At 36.4% G+C, this 26,440-nt stretch overlaps 1 protein-coding gene across 6 annotated transcripts in view; it reads right to left on the reverse strand.

Moving 5' to 3' along the window:
* Positions 1 to 26,440, reverse strand: part of Ih (hyperpolarization activated cyclic nucleotide gated potassium channel Ih) — a 149,321-nt gene that overhangs the window by 110,124 nt on the left and 12,757 nt on the right. For all 6 annotated transcript variants that reach the window (XM_085484988.1, XM_085484989.1, XM_085484986.1 and 3 more), the window contains exon 2: positions 5,636 to 5,719. In XM_085484988.1, the coding sequence (XP_085341114.1) occupies positions 5,636 to 5,719 (84 nt within the window). The remainder of the gene's footprint in view (positions 1 to 5,635; positions 5,720 to 26,440) is intronic.

Here is a 26,440-nt window from a genome sequence, read left to right on the forward strand (position 1 = left end):
TTCTTTTTTTGTATTACCGCGAACTACTTCCACATTTGTTGTCCGACTTTCACGAAATTTATATCAAAATAAATGTTCAAATTTTTTTTGGATGACTACTATGTTATCTATTTCTTTCTCCCAGATATTTTATTTTACACCGCGTTTTGCATATATTTAAATATTTATTATATATTTTTATTTTTATTTATTTATTTTTTTTATTTTATTTATATTTATTTTTATGCACATGGGTGCGTGGATACGTGGGTGGGTGCGTGAGTGGATAAATAAAGTAATAAAAATTTGTTAAAATCATATAGTAGCCATCCCGGACAAAATTTGAGTACAAATTTCGAAAAAGTCTGTGAATAAATGTTTGAATACGTGGGTGGATGCATGGGTGGGATAAAACTTAAAAGAACCACACAGCAGCTTTCTCAGAAAAATTTGCAACATTTTTGTACCAATTTCGTGAAAATTGGTCCATAAATGCGCATGCGTGTGGGTGAATGCGTGGGTGGAGGTGTAACACTTGAAAAAACCACATCGTCGCCATCTCCAAAAAATTTGCAACATTTTGGTACCAATTTTTACAAAAATCCGTTCATAAATATGCGATTGCGTGGGTGGATGCGTGGGTGGGGGTGTAAACTTAAAAAACCCACACAGCAGCTTTCTCAGAAAAATTTGCAACATTTTTGTACCAATTTCGTGAAAATTGGTCCATAAATGCGCATGCGCGTGGGTGGGTGCGTGGGTGGAGGTGTAACACTTGAAAAAACCGCATCGTCTCCATCTTCAAAAAATTTGCAACAATTTGGTACCGATTTAAAAAAAATCGGTTCATAAGTATGCGATTGCGCGGGTGGGTGCGTGGGTGGAGGCGTAAACTTAAAAAACCCACACAGCAGTTTCCTCAGAAAAATTTGCAACATTTTGGTATTAATTTCGTGAAAATTGGTCCATAAATGCGCATGCATGTGAGTAAATGCGTGGGTGGGTGAGTAGGTGGAAGTGTAACACTTAAAAAAACCGCATCGTCGCTATCTCCAAAAATTTTGCAACATTTTGATACCATGTGTTCAGAAATATTGCAAAAAAATTTTTTTTTGCAAAAACACCCTCCTCTGAGGAAAAAAAATAAAAATAAAAAAATTTAAAAAAAAACCCACAGCAGCCACCCCCGAAAAATTTGCAACATTTTGGTACCAATTTCGAGACAATCGGTCCACAAATGCGGAAGTAGTTCGGGTACAGACAGACAGACAGACAGACGGACGGTGCTTATATATATAGATAGATATTGTCTCAATTTTGAAAATATTTCCATCAAAGTATCGCTATAATTTTTAATTCAGAGAAGATATATTTATTAATTACAAATTTATAAGAGAGAGAGAGAGAGAGAGAGAGAGAGAGAGAAGAGCGGTTTACGATTTGTAAAATTAATCCTTTTCATCCAACACGTCATTAATTAATTTTTAATTCAGAGAAGATATATTTATTAATTACAAATTTATAAGAGAGAGAGAGAGAGAGAAGAGCGGTTTACGATTTGTAAAATTAATCCTTTTCATCCAACACGTCATTAATTAATCGTATGAATATATTTTGTTAGATTTACTAAATAATAACCATATGTATCAACGACGCTATTGTATTTTACAAAACAAGAAAAGGGAACTTCCTTGTAGATGAGGCATACGTTTGGATGGGAAATAAATACTCGAGCAATATCGATACATTCCGTTTGTAATTGATTTGCACAAAACCTTTCCCATTGTGGAGGTGCAATTTTCATGAAGCACCTGTGCATCCGACGTCCTTGCCTGAATTTATCGCGTATTTTCTATAAGCGCGTGTACATCCCGAAAATGTGTTCGAAACCTAACCACACACGCAAATTTTCAGCTGCACGACATTTCTCCGACTCCGGCGCAGGTTTGCTAGACACCCTGGACAGCGGAACGCGTCGGCGCGTCACAAGAGATCACCTGCAACCGATTTTCTCGTCCCGTGAAAATAGTGCGCGAATTGCATGCTCCTTAGAAATTTCAGCCGAGTCTAGATTATTTTAGTATTATTTTCTATTCGAAAAAATAGCATAAATATTTCGAAAATGTTTTGCATATTTCGAATACCTCGAATTTGGCTCAAATCTATTTCGATTCAATGCTTTTTGTTTGCTACGAGTAAATTTGGCCGACCAAATATCCGATGACGTCAATATTCGATGAAACGAAGTCGAAAAGCAACGCGAAATATTAATCGTGCCTAACGATTGCTGGAGAATCGTTGTATAAACTATAGAGCTTTTTCTCATGCAGTGTTAAAACACTCGTGTTAAAATAATAGAAGCTAAAATTTTGTTAAACCATTGCGTGTAAAAAGTGTTAAAATTGTTTTTGTACTAATCTTTATGCAAAGTATAAAATAACAGACAAATCGGATTTACATTTTCGCAGAGAATATATTCCTAGAATTTCTCAGCGTATTCAAAATTAGATTTCAACTCTGACGATAGATTTCTTTGATAAATCTTAACCTTAAGCAAATATTTCAAAACGAACGTTGTTTGTTACAACTTTTCCATATTGCCATTGGATGTCTAGCTAATTAGTCTCGTTAAAATTCGGACAAAGTAAAATTTAATTATATTTAAGCGAAAAGAGAGTTGTTTATATAAATTATTACATCTCAGAAGTGAAATTTCATGAAAAGCTCTTTATCTTCAGTTGTTCGACTCTGGATTATCCGGCGTCTCAAAATTCACGTTAAAAATTAATTCCCAATTGATCAAAGAATCCCTCGAGTCACCCCGTATATGGGGCTACGTTATCAGATTCTCCCGGTGGCTATTTTGGGATATCGACCAATCAGTGTTAAGGTCGGGCGCGCCCACGATAACTCGACGACTACCGAAATCGTCCGGTGCACGGATTGATCCTTGACTTACTTCTTGTTCGCGTCGACGGACATTATCGCTCGTGCTCAAAAAAACACATGTAATTAAACATGATGACGGGAGTAGGCGAGAAAGGGAAAGAAAGAGGGTGCCTCAAACAAAACATAATTTAATCACGCATCGCAATCGGCCATCGTTAATTGGTCATGCATATGCGGCGACGTGTAAAACATGAAATTAAAGGAACCCCAAAAAGGGATTGCGAGGGTAGAGACAAACAATTCGTCGACGTTTGTAAAAAACGGAGTGTTTGAGTTCGAGCTCGGCGCTGAAATAAAATAATTACGCGAATCGTCGTAACGCAGCCTCCCACGCGACCGCGGAATCCAGAAAAACGGCCCTTTAACCGCTTTTTATATTTTCATTCCTGACTACCGTTATATTACCTTTTTGTTTGCAACGCAAAAACATAATATCTATTATTCGCGTCTTTTTAATTGTTCGCGTAAAATAAACAGTTCACTGTCGAAATTAATGGTGGAATCCAGAAAAACGGCCCTTTAACCGCTTTTTATATTTTCATTCCTGACTACCGTTATATTACCTTTTTGTTTGCAACGCAAAAACGTAATATCTATTATTCGCGTCTTTTTAATTGTTCGCGTAAAATAAACAGTTCACTGTCGAAATTAATGGTGCAAAATATTTCCCATAGATATAGATATACTCAGCAATTTTGTTTTAAATTATCAAAAATTTCTGGAGATCTGCACTTTTATGAAACGAATTATATTATAAATCGCATTTTTTACGTAAAGCGAAATCTTGAGAAAACAACACAATAGTAAAACAATACACATATTAACGGTATGCATTGCAAGTATTATATACATGAGACATTATTCTTTCAGAATGAATTAATATTATTTTGTGAAATTAATGCTCGCTGTCTCTTTGTTTAAATTAATGAACGTAGACCTTAAATAAACACCGTGCGGTAGTTATTTAATTCCTTCACATTTCATTTCTTCATTATTTAATACGAACGTGAAACTTGTTGGTTTTAATTTTCCACAGTTTTGCACGATTTGTATTATAATTATTTCTCACAATTATATCATGCACTTTGCGAGCGAATATCTCATCGCTTTGTATAATATATACGTTTCTTCGGGCAATATGCTAGAATTTACTATGATGATATTACCGCGAAATACTGGTTATTGAGATATAAATTATCTCGCCGAACAAGAGAATTTATTTGAAATTTATTTGTTAGTTGCTGTTTATAGCAACTTATCCTTAGTGTAGTTCTATAAACAAACGTATTACGTTGCATTATGTACGTAAAGTAAACATTGATTTTTTATTTATTATTTCTTATCATTTTACTTTTCTTTATATTTTAATTCTTCCTTTAAAAATGATTTTAATAATTATTATCTTCAAAAAGATGAAAAATAATTATCGCGTTATACCTATAGCTTTCCTCATAGAACAGCGTGTTCAAAAGTAGGTTCAAGTTTGTATATTGTTTTATTGCATTTGATCATATTTATTTTAAATTTTATATTTTACTTTATATTCCTTATTTAATTGTGTGATTTCCATTATATATTCTATTATATTTAACGCACAAAAGGTGCCCCCAAGCCAAATAAATTTTTTAATTATTAATGGAATATCAATAAATTGCGACGTGTATCAAATAAAAAATTCATAAATGCGTTTTCTAAAGTTAGAAAGCTCGATGTGGCGCTATCACCCGGTAGATGTAGCAAGTTTTAGAACAAGATCATGCCCGGGTAGAACGTGCCATCTAGCCGCAATGAAAGGCGGGAGATTATTGATCGTAAAAATGGCGCCAACGCAAAGTTGTGTAAGGAGAATATCAAGTCATAAGTTACGGTAGCTTTGTCGGCCCGAATCAATTCCCAAGTGTTCCCCGCTTTTTATCAGTTAAAATAATGAGGTTCTTCTTGCAACAATGACGTCAACTCTACGCGGATGAATGCTTCAATGAGTCTCATATACGCAAGAGAAAATTTACTATTGTCCTCAAAATTCTCATTAAAAATCTAGAGAATCTTGTTGAGGAGTTGCATTATAATTTAACAAACTGCATTAGAACTTAACAACCGAACTTTTAATTTTGAACTAATGGAACTACAATCTTAGAATTTATATATATATATAAATATCTGGTTGCAATTATTTAAAAATGCAAGAATCTAATGATAATGTTATAAACAAAAGAATATTGCATACTTTACTTATGCACTTTACTTTTAATAAGTTATAAAAAGCAAACAAATTAATTAAGATTTTCAAGCAAATGTGATATAACGCATTAAATTTTTAATTACTTTATTGATTTTATATAAAGACTTTATCAAATGTAAATATTCTTTAATGATTTTATAAATCATTTCATAATTAAAACTTTGATCTTTTCTTTTAATTTCATTTAAATCAATTATTTGAATTTTTCTAACTAATGTGATTTAGGTGATTTAAATCATGGAAAAGGAAAATTAGAGAAAAATCAAATACATTTTTACAGTCAATAAAACAAGCGGAGCGATATCGATAAAGCAAGTTACGTATGATCGTATATACTAGCCGGAACGAAGATACACGAAGTGCAGAATAGCACATTCGTTTCTATGTATTTCCGGAGCGGAATCGCAGGATCGAAAACCAGAGATATAGATCCGCGCAATCAGAGAAAATTGAAAATGGACTTACAAGGAAAACGGCCAGGACGACTCGAGCTTCTGCGATGGACGTTTTTCGTGTTTTGCGACATGCCGGTTCTCGATTCCGTGGCAACTGTGTAGAAAAAAAAAAACAGAGAGAAAGATTAGAATTATTATTTCAATTCTTATTACGTGCTGCATATTTTGTAGAGATTCATTATGTTTTTTCGCTGTCGCTTTTGGCTCTCCGTCGTCGTAATTCTTAAGAATATGCATAAATGACTAGCGCTATTATGATGGCCGGAATAGAAACGAGAGTGCACATAGAAATAAGCATACGCTCTAATAAATATCCGAGCCGGCAACGAAACTTCGGATGTTGTATTTCGAAATATGCGAATTTAAAATACGTAGATTCATGCATCATACCAGGAAACATCAGAGCGTGAGAATTAGAGGCAGAAAAAGGAAGATAGAAATATATATATATATATAAAATAATGTGATAAATATAAGGCCAACTTATCGAGCTGAATATTCGAGATGTTCAGTCAACTACCATTTATTACATGTATAAATTATAAAACTACAGTCATTATATTAAAACTAACGCAAATTACAATCATTCTATAAACGTTTCGACCGCACGCGGTCTTCTTCAGTATAATTATTGAAATATAAATTCTTACAATTCACATAATATCGAAATTTAATTATAGTTATTCAGAATCAAGAGTTTTTGAGTAATTAACGCGTGTTTCAATCCGTCCTGTCCAACAATGTTCGCCTCGATATGATCCCTGATTTTGTTCAGATCTCGGATAGTTTCATCGTTAATATGCGAGAAATTAACCCGTTCCGTAGGCGCTGCGATTTATAAAAAATTACCGATCAACGCATGTCCAAATTATAATATGTATCCCCTACAATTGGTAGTATGCTTACCTATCATCGTTCTTCTTGATAATTTTGCTACTTATTAACAGTTATTAAGGATGACACATAACAAACCAACAATACAGAAAGACAGCTCATTTTAAACTCTACTTGATCGGAGAGCGTGCGTGTTTATATATGATCTAATATCTATGTTTTACTCGTTAATGTCCTATTTGTCCTATTATTATTTCTTGTTCGCTAATATATCCAAAATATCAAAATACGACTCGCTAAGTAACTCAGTATCTTTGTTTAAATTTAGTCCATTTTTTTGTTCCTTGATATGTAGCATCTCAGAAATGAGTCTTTTATAATAATTATTTTCGTTGTCCATGATCTTAACATTGTCCCAATTAAAAGTATGATGTTCATTTATTATGTGTTCAGAAATTACTGAATGTTTCGTTGAGTCCAACCTAATATTATTTTTATGTTCTTTTATTCGCGTCTGCAATTGCCTCTTTGTTTGGCCTACATAAGATGCATTACAATTATTGCAACTGATCTTATAAACCACATTCGAATTGCATGGATGTTTAGTTTTATCTTTCTGCGCTTTAATAATATTGTCCAGTTTGTTGAGACATCTATACCCTACCATACAATTTTTATTTTTTACCGAGGAAACAATCATTTCTGAGATCCCATCTATATACGGAATGACAAAGAATTTTTTATTGACCGAGTCATTTCTTATACTTTTTGTTCTTTCTATGTTGGCCTGTCTCTCTATAATGCTCCCCTTAGATATGATGTGTTCTATCCGATGATTAATTTTGTTAAAAATCAGATCAAGAGGGTAACCATTGCTTCTGAGTATATTAATAATTAACTCCAAATTTTTATTAAAAAATAGTGGATGTGATAGCAATAGACATCTGTCTACAAGGTTATATATTATTCCTATTTTGTGGCATAGTGGGTGGTTTGAATAAAATGATAACGTCCTTCCTGAGAAGGTTTCTTTTTGATACCAGTCTATATATATTTTGTTATTAATAATTTTAAGTGATAAATCTAAGAAATTCAAGCTATGGTTAACCTCTTGTTCGACCGTGAATTTAAGTCTTTCATGATAGTTGTTAAAATTATTCACAATCTGAGTCATATTAGTCATAGAGGTGGCCACTATTATGTCATCCACATAACGAAAATAAAACAAACATTCCAAATTCAACGCTTTGAGAACTGTATCCTCAAGATCTTGCATAACCAGGTCTGCAATAATTGGTGATAACGGTGACCCCATAGGGGTCCCAAACGTCTGTTTATAAATTATGTCATCAAATGTAAAATATGTAGAAGTCAATATGAATTTTATACCCCCCAAAAATTCGTTTTTCGGTATTTTAGTATTTATTCCAATGTGATCCCATCTATCGTTAATACCGTCAATCGCAAGATCCAGAGGAACGTTCGTAAACAAAGACACCACATCCAAGGAAAACATCCTATCATTATCATCAATCTTTTTACCAGACAATATGCTGTACAAATCAAAACTATTATTAATATGACTTTTCGCTTTGGGTAGACTAGTTCGTAAGGTGTTTTGTAAAAACGAAGCCAGCGAGTATAGAGCTGTATCAACCGATGAAACTATGATTCTAACTGGATAGTTTTCCTTATGGATTTTCGGTAATCCATACGCTTTTGGAAGGAGAGAATCACTACAACGTAATTTATAATATTCGTTTTTTGAAATATAATCTTCCTTAAGCCATCTCTTCAACAAATCATTCAAATCGTTCTCTATTTTTTTGCACGGATTTTTTTTAACAATAGTGTAAGTGTTGACATCTTTTAAAACGTTTTCCATTTTGTTAATATAATGAGATCTTTCCATTGCCACCGTAGCATTACCCTTGTCCGCGCGTGTGAATAGAACATTCGGATTGTCTTTACAAAATTTTATTAAATCTCTGTGTGCACCAAGTAATTTTTGTTGACTTACGTCATTTTTATCCTTCGTGTTCAGAAGTTGTGCAAATTTTGGAACCGCGATATTTCTGATTGTTGTGAGATTATTAATATTATTTCGTTTGCTATTACTCTCTATGTCCTTGATGAATTCATGTATCGCTGTTTTTTTACTAATATTCGGAAGACAGAATTTATCACCCATTTGCAACAGATTAGAAACGTTAGGCGGAATGTCTGTGTTGGAAAGATTAACAAACCATTTTTTATTAGTATTTTCCAAAGGGTTAATTGTATCATTGAGAAATTTATTGGCTTCTATGTGTATATTGATCTCCTTGGCATCATTAGTGATTGCCCTGAGAGAATTTTGTGATATTTTCGTCGGTTGTGAAGTTTCAAAATGTAAAGAACAATGTATATCTATAGGTTTGATGCTGTTGATATACTTATAGTGTTGTTTTCTCTTAAGCCAATTGAATTTCTTTTCGTGTGCAGTAACCAATCTGTTGTGGCAATTTTTAAAAGCAATGTTATGATATATATATACAAAGACTAAATTCACCGACGAGTAAATTAGTTGTAAAGAATTCTGAATTACTGCGCGACGAGCGAGCAAATGGACTGTACGTGATTATGCGAGAAAAAATGGAATGCGTATTATTGCATTCGATTTGAAGCAGTATTATAGATATTATTTCATTTTACATCGAGTCTTAAAATTTCTCTGTATAATAAAGCTAATTAGACGTATACTTTTTTCGCTAAGTTTTTATATTAATTTTCTATATGAAATTTCGATGATTAATTTTTTAATTAATCAAGCCGATGAAAATAAATGAAGATTTGATACAAGCTTTTTAATTAAAAATTGTGTTATAAAGTTTTCATAATTTTATTTAAAAAACGATTTTTCAAATCTCTCGATCAAAGAATCTTTTGAAGCAAAACTTCTTTCGTTTCCTCGGAGTAATATGCAGTTTTGCTGAAAGTGCACGTCGATTGTCACACATTCGGTGCGGTGCATCGCAATCAGATTACATAAGTCCAGCCTCGATTCAGTGCACTCGAATCGTGCACAGTGAAGCACGTGTGTTCTAAACAAACGTCCGAGATAAAATAGATTGGCTGGTAGTGAAATTAAATCCCGCGTTATTCTTGCTTGACTGTAGGAGCGGGTGCAAGGGATTATAGTGACGTAACGTACTTTAAATATTTTATACTCTCTTGTCTGAATCCGAGAGAATGAGACGATGCTATATGAAGAGAATGACGGGTACGAACGATTCATATCATTTTTAAAAACTGTTCTTTGTGCAGCAAAAATAAAGTTGTGATTCTTTATCTTGATTTTTACCAAGTGTACTATTCATAAAACTGCGTGTCTGGAAAAAATTCACAATTTTTTGACGCGATGTTCAGGTAATTGAATTTTCAGACTTTGTAGTACAAAATTAATCTGTTTTAAACGTTTAAATACTTCGATGATAAAAAAAACACGAAGACAATTTATAAATTAAAAGCACATTATATTAAGCAAATATATTCGGAAATTAATGGACATTGGAAGCTAATCTCTCCAAAATGTCCATTAACTTCAACGAATTGTCCAATAACTTGCATGCTGTCCTCAGAACGAGAATAATTGCATCGAGAGTGATTTAAATTAATCAATGTCAACGGAATTCTTTCGTTCTTATAGGCCACTCGTCTCTGCCGCAGCAATTATTGTGTATATACCTAAGCACACAAATTTTCGTAAATGGCACTTTCGTAAATGGAAAATGAGACTCTCATTTATAGGAAGGGTGTCAAACCATATTGCACAGTCACGCAGGAGTCACTCCTATTTCCTAACATGGGCATCCGCAGGATTATCTAAATTAAGTAGTTGGATGGGAGCCTAATTAAATTTTTTGTTTCTTAATTTTTTCTTATTTTCATTTTTTCAAATTAAATATGCAAATAAATCCCAGGGTTTTATTTTCGAGAGAGGAGCAAACGCTGAATTTTTTGATCGATTTCAGGGAGGAGTTTCCTCTTGCTTCCCTTTGCGGACACCCATGTCTCCAACGTCACTCGCGAAAGAAACTTCGCCCACGCATTCGCGCCGAGAAAGGTGCATCGCGGCCAAGATTCCGTTCGCTGCAATATTTCGGCTGTCGGTGGCAACGCTGGCAGGTAACATACACACGCGGTCGGTCGATACGAAACGCCGCGCTGGTGTGACCTACAGGATACACCGTGGTGATACACAGCACCGTTCTTGCAACACACATACACCCACGATATACTCTCATCCCCGAGGCCTTCTTTCCCTTGCCACCCACTGTCGTCCCCCTTTTCGTTTCCCCCACACACGTGCTCGACGTGCCTATACGTGAAACTCGAAGTGCTTGTCATTGTCTGATGCGGAGGGCGCTTGACCTTCCGCAATGTATCGAGCACTCCCCCGATTTCCTTTCAGCCGATCGTGCGATTGGGAGACGCGGCCATATCGGAGGAAGATGAAAAACAATCTTTGGCACTTACAATACGTATTATATTTGGGATATTTGGCGTCCCTTTATTGTTGGGGTCGTTCCAATTTATCCGGATCCGTTCACATTACGTTGGGGATGTCCGAGACAGAGATTGATATCTGTCAATCTCTCGCTCTACGAGCAATCTCTGATATTATCATCCCTCCTATATTTCCTATCCCGTCTTACGAGGTCGAGCGTCCTTTCGAAATTTGCCGATGGCCAAAGAACGCCCTCGTGGAGTGCGCGCTCGCTTGGCCTCGAATTCGAGATTCTTATCTTTTAACTGAAAGCCTGCGGAAAGGAGGTGTTATCGAACGACGTTACTACTTTGTACGAACGTCGTCTGCAGCTACTGCGAGGCTGCGAACCGTGTACGTCTCCGACAGCTTAGGAATGTATTTACGACAAAATTTCTTACACTCTCTTAACTTTTCTCGCTCTCGCTTCTTCCTATTCCCTTTTCCCTTTATTCGCTATAGCTGTTTAAGATATATACATATATATATATACGTTTGCTCGGTGTGCAAATACTTAAAAAGTTCGTAACACTTTCAGCACGCATTGACTTTTTTTCACGAAAGAACAAATTTGCAATTTTAAGTCACTTTTAACATTACGGTAGACATTTTTCGCAAAATTTTTAATCAACTCTGTCGAGTTTAGAGTTTATTAACCGTGATTGTGAATGATTGAGAAATTGATTTTAAATATTGTAACATTTACTTTTCAAATGTTATAGAAAAATTTACTTTTTACTATTATTTATATGATAATTTAAATACTGTGTATTTTGATAAATTTCCTAGTTTTATTTACATATAGTGTTCAGAAGTAAGTTGACCCCAGGTCAAGAACTTTATTATTTGTTCAAAGAGAATGAAGAAGTAGGTCGATAATTTGAAATTCTATAATTTTTGAGTTAATCCGGCACGGGGCAGCACGCACTGAACCTACACGCCGCGCTTCAAGCGTTCGATTATCGAATCGATCGGGGATGAACTGCCTCGTCATCGAACCTGGGCATTCGCTCCTGGCACGGCTTTGCGATTAGTCACATGTGGGTTTTCCGTCGCAATTCTAATTGTTCGTAGTTCGTTTGATTAATAAAAAAAATAATCAGATTGATATTCTGCTGTGATTCAGTGATAAGTGAGATGTGAAATACGTTCACTTTGACATTCGCTAATTAACGGTAGCAACAAGGTGCGCCGTTATATACGCGACATAAAATTTGCGCTCAAAACATTGTTAACGAAGCGGAATTCAGTGATTTGGGACCAGAATTCACGCAATGGTGAAATATCAAGGTGCCGAAGTCCGATTGTTTCCACGAACGTAATAATTGTATACATGAGGCTCGCGCGTGTTCGCTTGGCACGCGTAGATCACGTGAGTTGGAGCGCGCAGATCACGTGATCAGTCATCTGGGACTGATACCTGATGTCGTGATTGCGTTTGCGTTCCTTTTTTTCATCCCTTCGAGCCCGTGGTGCTCAACGCACTGTAACATTTATGTGATCAGTGATTCTCCATGTTAATTGAAACATTTCGGTTCGCGATTTAATATCGCATTCGCCGCAATCGGCAACGTGTACGAAATCTTAATGTGAGATTTCGAACGATTCGATACACGAGTTTCGAGCGTGTTCATCGTAACTAGCAATTGTTATGCAACAAATAGTTTTTCGGTGGTGTCCATGCAACACATGCTAGATACCATATAGTGAGACATTTCGGACTGCTTAACAACCACGTCATACGTGTTTTCGCGGTGACTATTTTATTCGTTAATAGATAAAGATTTTATGTAAAGGTTTCAAATTAATTTGCGTTTATGTACATTGTGACTCTCGGACAAATTTAGTTAATAAATGGATTGTTTTTGTGTAATTTGTGCATATAATTCCGTATTCTGGTTCTCGATTCGGCACGTGGCTTAAATCGTTACCCATCCTGCGCACCAATCGGAGCGCGTCCACCCTCCTTAAGATACAGTCCACTTTGAATCTTCCTGTGCAATCTATACGCGAGACCGATATCGACGATCGGATTTACAACCCGATTGTCAGGATCCGTAGCTTCGTGCGTGAGCGTTCAACGTCAGCAATCGAGCGTACGCGCAAACATTTTTTGGTCCTTCGAGCCGGATGGGAGAGTAATGACGAATCGAGAACACTGAATTAAGGACACCAGTGATATTTAAGTGCAACGTGATTCGAGATACAGTCAGTCAAGTAATCGCGTTTAAGTAGACAATCGTGTTAGTGACATATTCATAAACAACTATAGTGTCAAAATGGAAGACGCTCTTGCAAATCAGCAAACTATCTTCCACTCAATTGCTCGAGCTCTCGACAATTTCAAAAAGATTGGTCGTTCTAATTTGACGGCCGCAAGGGTTCGCTCACGGATTGCGACTTTACAAGCTCAATGGACTCAAGGTGTGCACAATCACACCATTCTGCTTCAACTTGTTCCAGAGGATGATCAAGGGTCAATTAATTATTTCAAGAAGAATCAATTCGACCTTCACGAAGATCTCTATCAATCAGCCCTGGATCATATGAACGAATGTCTAGAAGACCTGGTTCCTGTCGTAAGTCGAGATACATCCCTCGAAACTTCTTTTGCGCAAATGGACGCATCGTCATTCTCGTTAAAGCATCTCCCTCCTATTAAATTACCGCCTTTTTCTGGAAAAAACGAGGATTGGGAGACCTTTCGCGACCGTTTTCAGTCGTTGATTATAGATAACAAAGAATTGTCAAATTTCACTCGTATGCATTTTTTGATCTCTAGTTTGACAGGTCCGGCCCGCGATGCGATATCAGGAATCAAAGTAACCGCCGAAAATTTTAAGGTCGCGTGGAAAGCGTTAACCACGCGTTTCGAGAACAAACGACGGTTGATCGAAGTACATGTGTCGACCTTATATCATCTTCCAAAGATGACTCGCGAATCAGCGTCAGAACTTCACGAGTTGCGAGATAAAACGGAACAAGCGTTAGCGACATTGAAACGTCTTGATCGTACAGCAGAGGATATTGTAAGCGATATATTAGTATACTTCATTTCACAAAAGTTTGATTCCGCTACGCGTCGAGCGTGGAAATTGAAGAGTAGCGATAACGAAAATCCTCCAACGTACAAAGACTTGATACGTTTCATATCTTCGCGCGCTATAGCGCTTGAGGAACTCCATCCTCACGAACACGATAAAACGAAGTCACATTCGAGAGTGACAAGCGCCACCGCAACTGCGTCAGTTAATTTGTCATGTCCAATTTGTAAACAATCTCACTTTCTCTCTAAGTGTCAACAATTTCTTTCAATGAGCACGGATCAACGACGCGAATTGATAAAGAAACTTAAGCGATGTTTCAATTGCTTAAGCGATAAGCACGTAGCACTTAATTGTCAGAGTAAATTCACGTGTCGCAAATGTAGCAAGCGGCATCACACAATGATCCACGTTGACTCGCGCTCATTGCAACAAACAACGAGCATTCCTGCGTCATCGAGTTCGCAGAATGTTACTAATATATCAAATGTCACAGCGCTTTCAGCGGTCACGTTAACTACATCACCGACTCCTGTGGTGTTGTCTACGGCAACGGTGAAAATACATTCGCTTTCTGGACGTTCCTTAACTGTCAGAGCCTTACTTGACGGTGGTTCAGAACTCACATTTCTTACGGAACGCGTAGCGCAAATTTTACGCTTACCTCGTATGCAAACATTTACTTCAACTTCGGGGATTAGCTGTGCAGATACCGGTACATGCCGATCTGCCGCGTTAATTAATATTTCGCCTCGCGATAAACCTGAGCCAACCTTCACCACGGTAGCTTACATCATGAGAGCATTGACGAAGTATGCTCCCAGACACGCTTCGTCATTACGTGACTGGAAACACATCTCCAACTTGACCTTAGCGGATGACGATCCGACTGGATCAACTCCTATTGACCTCATTATTGGAGCTGATTTGTATAGCAAGGTTCTTGTCAATATACGCAATGGACCCATAGGTCAACCAGACGCTATACAATCGCATTTCGGGTGGATTCTATCTGGACCTACGTCAATCCCTAATCATGTCATACAAAACACCCATGTAGTCGGCTCTACTTTGGTTTCATCGCATGTCGGAGCCCAACCTCAAGGCTCACCATTACCCAGTTCACAACAAAGGTATCATGCAGTTGCTCACTGCTGCTCCTTGGAACGGCAATTATGTAAGTTTTGGGAGGTTGAAGAAACTCCTCAACATGTTCATGCGTCCATAGAAGATAAACAATGCGAGGATCACTTTCAACGCACGCATACTAGAACAGCAGATGGCAGATATGTCGTGCGACTCCCTTTTAAAGAGGGCCCGCCTATTAAAATAGGCGACTCTCGCAGCATAGCTGAACGCCGACTTTCGTCGCTAATTCGTAAATTTGCTCGTCAACCCACACTTGCACAAGAATATTTGGACTTCATGCGCGAATATGAGCAATTAAATCATATGAAGCAAGTCGCTCCTTTGCATTCAAATAATGTTCAAGCGACCTATATACCTCATCATCCAGTCATCAAGGAGACAAGTTCGACAACCCGTTTAAGAGTCGTGTTCGACGCCTCCTGCCTCACATCCAATGGAACGTCTCTCAACTTTCACATGTACACCGGCCCAAAATTGCAGTCCGATCTACAAGCAGTTATATTGCGCTGGAGGCAATATAAATATGTATATTCTGCGGACATCGCTAAAATGTATCGCCAAATATTAATCGATCCTAGAGATAGAGACTACCAACGGATACTGTGGGTCGACCACAACTCAACTATACAGGAATATCAACTCCTTACCGTTACTTACGGCACTGCGTCAGCACCGTTTCTTGCTCTTCGAGTAATCCAACAATTGAACTGTGACGAGGGAGATTCATTTCCGTTAGCCTCTCCCATCCTAAGAGAAAACATCTACGTCGATGATGTATTATTTGGTGCAGACGATATCACACTGTTAAAGCAAGCTCGCACTCAACTTTGTAATTTGCTGAACCGTGGTGGTTTCGATCTCCGGAAATGGGCCAGTAACCACTCAGAATTGCTTTCAGATATTCAGCCTGACAATCATGGATTGGCTTACGCAAAAAATTTGGAGACTGATGACAGTCTAAAAATCCTCGGTATTGTCTGGAACCCGAAACATGACTGCTTTCAGTTTCAAATTACATTATCTGAAACTGTTCCTAACACCAAACGAGCAATTCTATCAACAATAGCAAGATTATTCGACCCGCTCGGGTGGGTCACACCTGCGATTTTAAAGGCGAAAACTCTCATGCAGCAATTATGGCGACACCGTATCGGATGGGACGACATTATTCCGGACGAAATCTTATCATCCTGGAAGTCTATCTACGAGTCATTACCCTATCTACGAAAAATTCAACTGAGTCGCTGGACAGGTTTTGAGTCCGGAACGGCAACTGTGGAATTACACGGGTTCGCGGACGCATCCACAATCGCTTACGCAGCAGTGGTGTTTTTACGCGTGACATCCTCCTCTGGGAAAATTACGGTCTCGCTCATTGCTGGGCGATCTAAAGTCGCGTCTCTTAAACCAATGACGGTTCCTCGCCTCGAACTTTCTGCTGCCGTTCTGCTAGTTCGCTTGATTGACTTTATCAAGCAGTCACTTCATTTAAGCGACATTGCGATTTATTGTTGGACAGACTCCACTGTAGTTCTCGCATGGCTCAAGAAGCACCCCTCAAATTGGAAAACTTTCGTAGCTCATAGAGTAGCCGAAATTCAGACACGATTACCAACCGGTAGTTGGCATCACGTAAACACCAGTGAAAACCCCGCAGACTGTGCTTCGCGCGGATTACTCGGCCGAGATTTGATATCCATCAACCTATGGTGGCATGGGCCGTCATGGTTGCATCTTCATTCTGATGAGTGGCCTCATCAAATTCTATCAGAGCACCACGAAACTCAGTTGGAACTGAAGGCATGTGAAGCTCATCAAAACAGTACTCGTGAAGACTGGAGTCTTGCTGCACGGTATTCATGGTGGCCAAAATTGATACGCGTCACTGCATATATACCGATTCATAAACAAATGTCAACGGAAGCACGCGGCAGATCACAAAGATCACGTCCGGTCCCACGCCATTACAGCATTTGAGTACATGCAGTCTCGTAACTTTTGGTTGCATATGATTCAAGCAGAGGTGTTCAAGCAAGAACTTTACTTACTCAAATCAAACAAGAGGTTATCAAGAAACAGCGCTCTGATATCATTAAATCCATTCCTAGACGCAAATGGTCTACTCCGCGTTGGCGGAAGATTGGAGCATTCTCATCTACCATTTCAATCCAAACATCCAGTTCTACTAGCTGATCATCCAATTACTACAATGCTCATTCGCTACACGCACATAGCCTCGCTGCACGCCGGTCTTCAGTCTACCCTGTCTAAAATTCGCCAAGAATTTTGGATTATAAAATCTAGGCCTTTAGTTAAATCAGTTATCTACAGGTGCGTTCGATGCACGCGAGAAAGAGCTCAGGTAGCCAATCAGTTAATGGGTCAACTCCCATCAACTCGAGTCTCAACGCCAACGAGGGCGTTTTTGCACAGCGGCATCGATTATGCCGGTCCAGTGCTCATTCGAGCCTCTGCTGGTCGAGGAATCACCTCACGAAAGGCTTACATAGCCGTTTTCATATGTTTGGCAACTCGAGCCATTCATCTCGAGTTGGTCAGCGATTATTCAACGCCAGCATTTTTGAACGCATTTCAACGATTTTGCGCCAGACGAGGCTTGCCAGCAGTTATGTATTCGGATAACGGTACAACATTCACAGGAGCCGATAAAGAGCTATCCCGCGCGTATCGGGATGCTCAACGCAATACGGATTTTCTCAATTTAATCGCAACAGATAGGATCACTTGGAGTTTCATCCCGCCTCATGCTCCTCATTTTGGAGGACTATGGGAGGCAGGAGTGAAGAGTGTCAAACACCACCTTCGTCGAATTGTAAGCTCACACGCATTGACATTTGAGGAGTTCACGACAGTGTTGTGCAAAATTGAGGCTATCCTCAACTCAAGGCCGCTTTCTCCACTCAATGATACTCCAGACGACTACGAGTTCCTGACCCCAGGTCACCTTTTGATTGGGACTGCCATTACTACGAATCCGGAACCTTCCGTTCTACAATTGAACGAAAACAGATTGTCGCGATGGCAATTACTCAGACAGATTACGGAGCGTTTTTGGAAGCAGTGGCAGTCAGATTATGTCAATACTCTTCAACAAAGATCAAAGTGGCGTCGAGAAACGCCTCCGATTCAGGTTGGCTCAATGGTTTTGATTCAAAACCCCCTTCTCCCACCGTGTAAATGGGAATTAGGGCGAGTTATTCATTGTCATCCGGGCTCTGACGGGTTAACTCGAGTCGTCTCAGTTAAAACAGCGACGTCCGAATACAAGCGACCAGTAACTAAATTGTGCCTACTACCTATCGATATTAACTTAATCGATCAACTGTCGGAACGTAAGACAGGTACTGCGGAAAACCCAACTCCATAATGCGCATGCAACGTCTCAATCGTTCGCATAATTAGGACAAGTCAAGTCCTTCGTAGTTAGTTAAGGCGGGCGGCGCTCAATATCCTTGACTACTCAAGACCACTCGCGTCGCGTTAATGTAAGTTTAGTAAGAATCTATGTCTTAATATTGTTATTCAATCATGTAAGCAACCAAATGCCTGTTATTGTTCAATATGTAATCACTGAATCTCACTCGAAAAATCATTAAGCGATTAACGTTTTATTTTTTCTTTTTTTTTTTTCTCTTTATGTAACAAAAAAAAACCCAAACCTGGGGTAAGTTCTTTAGTTACTGTAAGACATTTCGAAATCTTTATTTCGAGGCGGGCGGTATGTTCAGAAGTAAGTTGACCCCAGGTCAAGAACTTTATTATTTGTTCAAAGAGAATGAAGAAGTAGGTCGATAATTTGAAATTCTATAATTTTTGAGTTAATCCGGCACGGGGCAGCACGCACTGAACCTACACGCCGCGCTTCAAGCGTTCGATTATCGAATCGATCGGGGATGAACTGCCTCGTCATCGAACCTGGGCATTCGCTCCTGGCACGGCTTTGCGATTAGTCACATGTGGGTTTTCCGTCGCAATTCTAATTGTTCGTAGTTCGTTTGATTAATAAAAAAAATAATCAGATTGATATTCTGCTGTGATTCAGTGATAAGTGAGATGTGAAATACGTTCACTTTGACATTCGCTAATTAACGGTAGCAACAAGGTGCGCCGTTATATACGCGACATAAAATTTGCGCTCAAAACATTGTTAACGAAGCGGAATTCAGTGATTTGGGACCAGAATTCACGCAATGGTGAAATATCAAGGTGCCGAAGTCCGATTGTTTCCACGAACGTAATAATTGTATACATGAGGCTCGCGCGTGTTCGCTTGGCACGCGTAGATCACGTGAGTTGGAGCGCGCAGATCACGTGATCAGTCATCTGGGACTGATACCTGATGTCGTGATTGCGTTTGCGTTCCTTTTTTTCATCCCTTCGAGCCCGTGATGCTCAACGCACTGTAACATTTATGTGATCAGTGATTCTCCATGTTAATTGAAACATTTCGGTTCGCGATTTAATATCGCATTCGCCGCAATCGGCAACGTGTACGAAATCTTAATGTGAGATTTCGAACGATTCGATACACGAGTTTCGAGCGTGTTCATCGTAACTAGCAATTGTTATGCAACAAATAGTTTTTCGGTGGTGTCCATGCAACACATGCTAGATACCATATAGTGAGACATTTCGGACTGCTTAACAACCACGTCATACGTGTTTTCGCGGTGACTATTTTATTCGTTAATAGATAAAGATTTTATGTAAAGGTTTCAAATTAATTTGCGTTTATGTACATTGTGACTCTCGGACAAATTTAGTTAATAAATGGATTGTTTTTGTGTAATTTGTGCATATAATTCCGTATTCTGGTTCTCGATTCGGCACGTGGCTTAAATCGTTACCCATCCTGCGCACCAATCGGAGCGCGTCCACCCTCCTTAAGATACAGTCCACTTTGAATCTTCCTGTGCAATCTATACGCGAGACCGATATCGACGATCGGATTTACAACCCGATTGTCAGGATCCGTAGCTTCGTGCGTGAGCGTTCAACGTCAGCAATCGAGCGTACGCGCAAACATATAGAATTCTATTTATCAATCCTGTTTTCATTAAATAATTTCTTTAGCTTTATATGAAAACTATTATAAAAGTAAATGGCAAATTTTTGTTTTAATTTCTATGTTACATTTTTGAACAGAGAATTAATTCGAAAATATAATTATAATGAAGTAAAATAAATGAGTTAAATGTGAAAATATAGAACATGAGAGTCAATAAAAAGCTTTAGATGCGCCGATCTTTGCGTGTTCGTTCATGCAATGCAGTCATTGCGGAATTCCTTATGCCGTATAATGTTACACAATGCGGTCTACAAATTATACTAAATAACTTCATGAACAAATCAGCGGCAGGTTTTCAGTGATAGAAGACCTGACGTCAAAAATAGGACAAATTTTTTAAAAATCAATACCTCAAGTCATATGTTTGTCCGTGTCTATTCCCTATTGGGGATCGCAGTGAAAATAGCAAAAGTCATAGTACACTATTTTTGTTTGATGCGGACCTTCTAACGTGTGACAACTAATCCATAAATGTTACTTCCCATCGGGAGTATCTCATTTACATAATCAAGAATTATATAGCATATAGCTAATTCAGTTCATGTCGTTCTACTATTCGCGTTGCCGTAACTCTGTCCGATAAAATGAAAACATGACTATTGATATTATGCTAAACGTCAATGCTCAGAACGCTGTACTCTCGATAGTGCAATTAATCTTCAACTGCTATCACAAAATTTGTCGGTTTAATTATAGTGGTCCTTTTAATCTCAAGAATAAATGAAGATGTATTATCTTGAAAGCTCGTAAGAAAAAAAGTAAGCGTGATATTTTTCGCAATTTATTTTTATGATAAAATCGAATAAAGCTATACACTAACCAGATAAAAATAAACTATTTATTTTTAAGAATAATCGTTGATCTTTAATTCGTTTGCGTAATGCGCAAATGAATAAATACTAACTTTATTTTACAAAGCATGAATAGAATATCTTGGTGCCCCATATTTTTTAGTATATTTTATCACGCGACTCGGATATTAAGATAAATATTTAATAATATTACTTTTCTACAACTACAGCTATATATCAGAGCATGAATTCTGCATAATTGATTACATTTTGATTGTTTTTAATTTACGATTATTGATTAACGTTATTAAAATGCAATCTGGATGTGCTATTTGAATATTTATTTCACATTTATTAGAGTAAAGATAATTTATGTTATACAAAAAATATGTATATCATATATATATACATATATATATTTATATATATATGTATATCATATAGTCGAAATAAATCAATTGTTACAACTTCTTTCTTTTCTAATTACGTTATCATTTTTGTAACGATAATAATTATTTGTCTAAAAAAATAATCTTTTGTAGAATAGGATATATTGTATTACACAATTGAATGATAATTATAGAAGTATTCATAGTAAAAAAATAAAATGATATTAATATGAGAGATAAAATCAAAATAAAATTAAAACACGTGTTATTTAAAAAGAGTAAAGATACGGTCATTATTTACAAATCGGTGAATATAGTGAGAGTGTGCAAATAATAAAATTAGTAAAAAAATTTTTAATTCCCCAATTTTTCACAATTTCTCACACTTTTCACGATATTTTTCGCAGTTTCGCGGTGCTCGCAATTAAAAAGTTCATCTATATGAACAGAATGAAAAGAGCACAGCCGTGGATAGCCGTGATATATTCAAAGAAAAAAAAATAGATCTAAAAGTTTAAAATTGTTTAACAGTACTTTATATATGAAACATGTATCAAGTAAGTCTCTTCGAGAATAAAGTCAAAAAATAAAAAAAGCGAAAGTGTCCCCAATTTGCATTTTCTTTCATGCTCTTTTTTCAGACAAACTCAATTCTCTCGTCGCATTGCGTATTTAAATCACCTAGTTAACACCACGTTGTAGTACAGATATATTCGGCCGATAATTGCGTTTACTCAAAACTGTGACACGGGCCGCCCTTTTCCCGTTCGTGTCAGAGACTCTCACTTCGTTAATCGCATATATAATATTTTATCGCGAGTAGCGTTTCTCTGCTCTAAATACGCGCGAATATATAGCACGATTATTCTCTATATACATCTCTGTTCGTGCATCGAAACGCCAGAGCGACTTAACATCACAGATACGTTGGCAAACGTCCGGATGCTATCGCGATTTCCGTGTGCATGTACCGTGTGCAGGTGCATGTGCACATCGAATGATGTATCTGTGTACGTGAATAACACAACCCGTTATCGTCGAGTCGGTGAGCTAACGAGTGAGAGCGAAAAAGAGAGAGAATCTGTACGAGAGCTTTCATACGCGACTCGAAAAGACCATCCTGACTATTCGCGCACGTCCGGTCGAGCGCACCGCGAGCAATTTAAAGCCGAAAGGAGCAAAAGAGAGTGTCTTTACACTGCCGCTGCTTCAACCTCGCAATTTCCATTGTCCTCCTCGCGTTAACCCGCCCGCTACCACAGCCAACAATCAACTCGAACGTTAAGGGTGAGTCCACAATTAGGGCGGGTTCGATCTCGCGTTTTCTCGTGTTGAGGCTCGGTAATTTTTATCTTGGAAAATGTCTGTCGGTCCAAGTGTTTTTTATAGATTAATACACGGTTGATTTGGCGGGATTAAAGATACTCGTCTTTTAAGAGGTGACTGAGAGACTGATGTGTATTAAACAAAGGCTTTGTCGTTCCATGGTGGATCATCACAAGATAATCGATATAATTTCATCTATAGATAGATGACAAATGATAACGAGTTTAATTTACTGTGTATGTTTAATGTAATGTAAGAATAATAATTAAAGATTTATTCATGCGAGAGAAATGAAATGCAACTGAAAATCATATTGTTATATTATATATATATATACAAATAAAAATTATGATATTAATGAATTAATTATATTATATATATATAATATACAATTATATTATATTCTTTCAAATAAAGGAATAAAAGTTTTGTATACATATATTTTTTCCGATATAATAAAATATTTCGAAATTAACTCATCAAGTTAATCAACCTCAATTTTCGAGATATTAATTAGATGCCATTGATGGATTAGCATGAATGACGATATAAATATCAACCAAGTTTTTTTCAGCTATATTAAATCTGTATCTATTTTTCTCCCCATAACAATACCTTAAATTGCATTAGCAGTGGAAATCTGTTGTCGTTCCAGAATAAATGCGATTCTAATGTGAGTGCACCATAATGAGACGACACTTTTCTCGGCTGCTTATGCGCTATGTTTAATCGCGGAGTCTTTCAATTTTTTTCAAAAGTGTTTTCCTCGCAAGTGTTTCTACTTCTCCAACTCGCTGCACTGAAAATAACTCAATGCACACTGTACACTCTCACAAATAACATCACTGAATTAGCATTATAAAACTTCGCATATTATGCGGTTTATAATATAACCACGTTCATTATATTAATGATCATTAATGAAATTATGGCTGACAATATGCTAATCAATTTTTGTATGAATATAATGAAATCATGAAATATAAAATATCTTTTTACTAACTTTTAATAATTTTTATTTGTTGTTAATGTGTTCGTGTCACATCTTAATTACAAGCCAATCGCACGTTAATTGCAAAACGTAATGTAGAAAAATTAATTAGCGAAATAACAGAAGAAAAATGTTTGTAATATATATTTTGTATTATTATCTATATTATATTTCGGATAAATAATTTGTTTTTATTTCTTTATTATTTATTCTTGCATCTCTCGTTATGCATATTGATCGCTTTTTATTCGCATTTCTATTCCGAGATTAATGAAAGTTATAATAGGAATTGCATGTTCGAAATAAATATTCGCGGATTGAGTCGTCGAATACCCACTGTATTTCAGTCTGCTATTAAAATTAACTTCGTTTGTTGAACATTGTTTACTTCGAGTTATGAGCGCATTTGTCAAATGTATAAGGAGTGTGTGCGCCTAATTTCAACTCTCAACGAGACTTGATACAACGAAGTTAATCATCGTTATTGTACGATACGAAGAGTAAAATCGAGTCGGCCTTGTTCTCGGCCCTTAACGGAGAACAAATGTCCAGATTGCCTCCGGCCGCCACAGTCTGCTCGTGCAGAAAGGAATTCACTGATGATGAGTTTTATACGCATTTCCGCATAAACAAAGGCCGTACAATTGTTGAGCATTGCATTGAAACTATAAAGTGTACGCGCACGAACGTATTTTTTGTCTCGGTATGCTTTTAAATCACATAAACCGATACTTGACAAATACTTTTGCTTATTCATCAAATGTTTCATTAATTAAAATGTCGAAACATGTGTGTATATGTGTATGAGAAAAGTTTTAAAATAAAGAACATTTTAATTATTTTAAAATTGCTCTTATATCGATTTATTATTTACTGACTATTATGTAACAGATAATTCTAAAAATGTATATTATTTATGAATAAGAGAGATAATATCTCAAATATGCAAGATACTATATTTTAATGATCGAAATACCTGCAAATTTATAAATGATATCCTCGTTATTTTAAGCGACTTTTCAATTAAAAAAAAAAGAAATAAATTTTTTTTACAAAAATATTTCTGCGTAGTAAAAGGTTTCAGAGGTAAAAAATATTTTTTTAAATATATTTTAGAAATATCAGAATTTAAATGCGAAAATTTACATCTGGGTCTTTGAATGAGGAAAATTGCAAAGAAGAGGACAAAAGAGATAGTATAAATAAATGTAGTTATATACATTTTATACATTTAATTAGTAAAAAATGTAATAACGAAAAATGTAATAATGAAGCATATGAAATGATTATAAAATAATAATGTCTGGCATTTCGATCGAATACTTCTGCTTGAATTTTTGTACAAGTATAATATAAAATTCGTTTAATTACAGAATATTTATTTAATTACAAGAAATATAAAATGGGAAAATACGCGAATTAAATAGTTGAAATTAAAGACGAGAGTGATACAGAAGATTGCAAAGAATGTAAGTGACTCTATTTGTTAGCACTCGCCGACGTAATGATTGGGTTATTCATAAGAGGAACGTTTCTGAATGGAATGGATTTTTCTCAACTCTTCTATGAGAAGGAAATGTCGCGGAGGAGTAATAACAAGATAGGAGGAAAGAAATGAGTATAATGGCAACTGATATTCTAATATATAATCTGAATAATAACGATAATTATATGTTATTTAGCAATCACGTTAAAATAGACTCTGAATCTTATTAACTTGCGAATTTCATTAACTTTTATTTAATGCTATATTGTTGAAGTTGGATTTTTTAGATTCATTATTAGAGAAATATTTGAACGTAAGTGATAAAAACTTTGAATCATGATCTTTAAAATTAACAAAATATATGCTTCGATTTTTTTCGAGATTAATGCTTTTCATTCTGACAAATTCAAATGAATTTACACTAGTCTTGTGTGTAATGCATTTTATAAGTCTGATCTATCCGAAATTAAAATATTATAACGTTAATCATTTTTAATTTACAATCAAAAAAGTTTACAATGTGACTAAAAATAAAGAATTTCTTGAAAACTAATTTTTTATTATTATTATAAATATTATATAATAAATCTACTATAAGAATTAGAATAAACATGCTTTTTATAATACAATTAAAGAAAAAAAGAGGAAAAATAATTCTTCTATTTATAAGTAAAAAATAAGAAAACGATAAAATTGTAAATATTGTCAGCGTTGTTTATCATTAATATTATTTTTTCCGATTAACAGTAATATATGTCAGTAATAAGCTTCTGGTATATTGCGTGAAAATATGTAGCTTGCGGAAAGATATTGCATTGCCGAGAGTGCACTAATAGTGGCTCGAGTTAAGTACAGTGCTTTTACCCGCATTAATATGCAAATGCAAGTTCGGATATAAATCTCGAGAGCATCACAATCGTCTAAGTACTTTAATTTTTCATTCAGAAAGCGCGCCGACATAAATTACTCGTTTGTTCGTGCTACTTTCATACGTCACGCGTACTTATATTTCTGGAGTAGTCGATTATTTCCAGGAGCATTTTTCAACTCGCCGCTAGAAGAATGAGATTGTACGTGCTCGCAAAAGATATTTTTACTGAGAAACATTTAACTTTAATATTATTTAACTTTTTAACCGCAGAATATATATTGCAGATTAGATAGAGGAAGCAGACAAAAATGTTTGGA

This window comes from Nylanderia fulva, unplaced genomic scaffold (genome assembly GCF_048542155.1).
Source record: "Nylanderia fulva isolate GAGA-0341 unplaced genomic scaffold, ASM4854215v1 Scaffold33, whole genome shotgun sequence".
Lineage (NCBI taxonomy): Eukaryota > Metazoa > Arthropoda > Insecta > Hymenoptera > Formicidae > Nylanderia > Nylanderia fulva.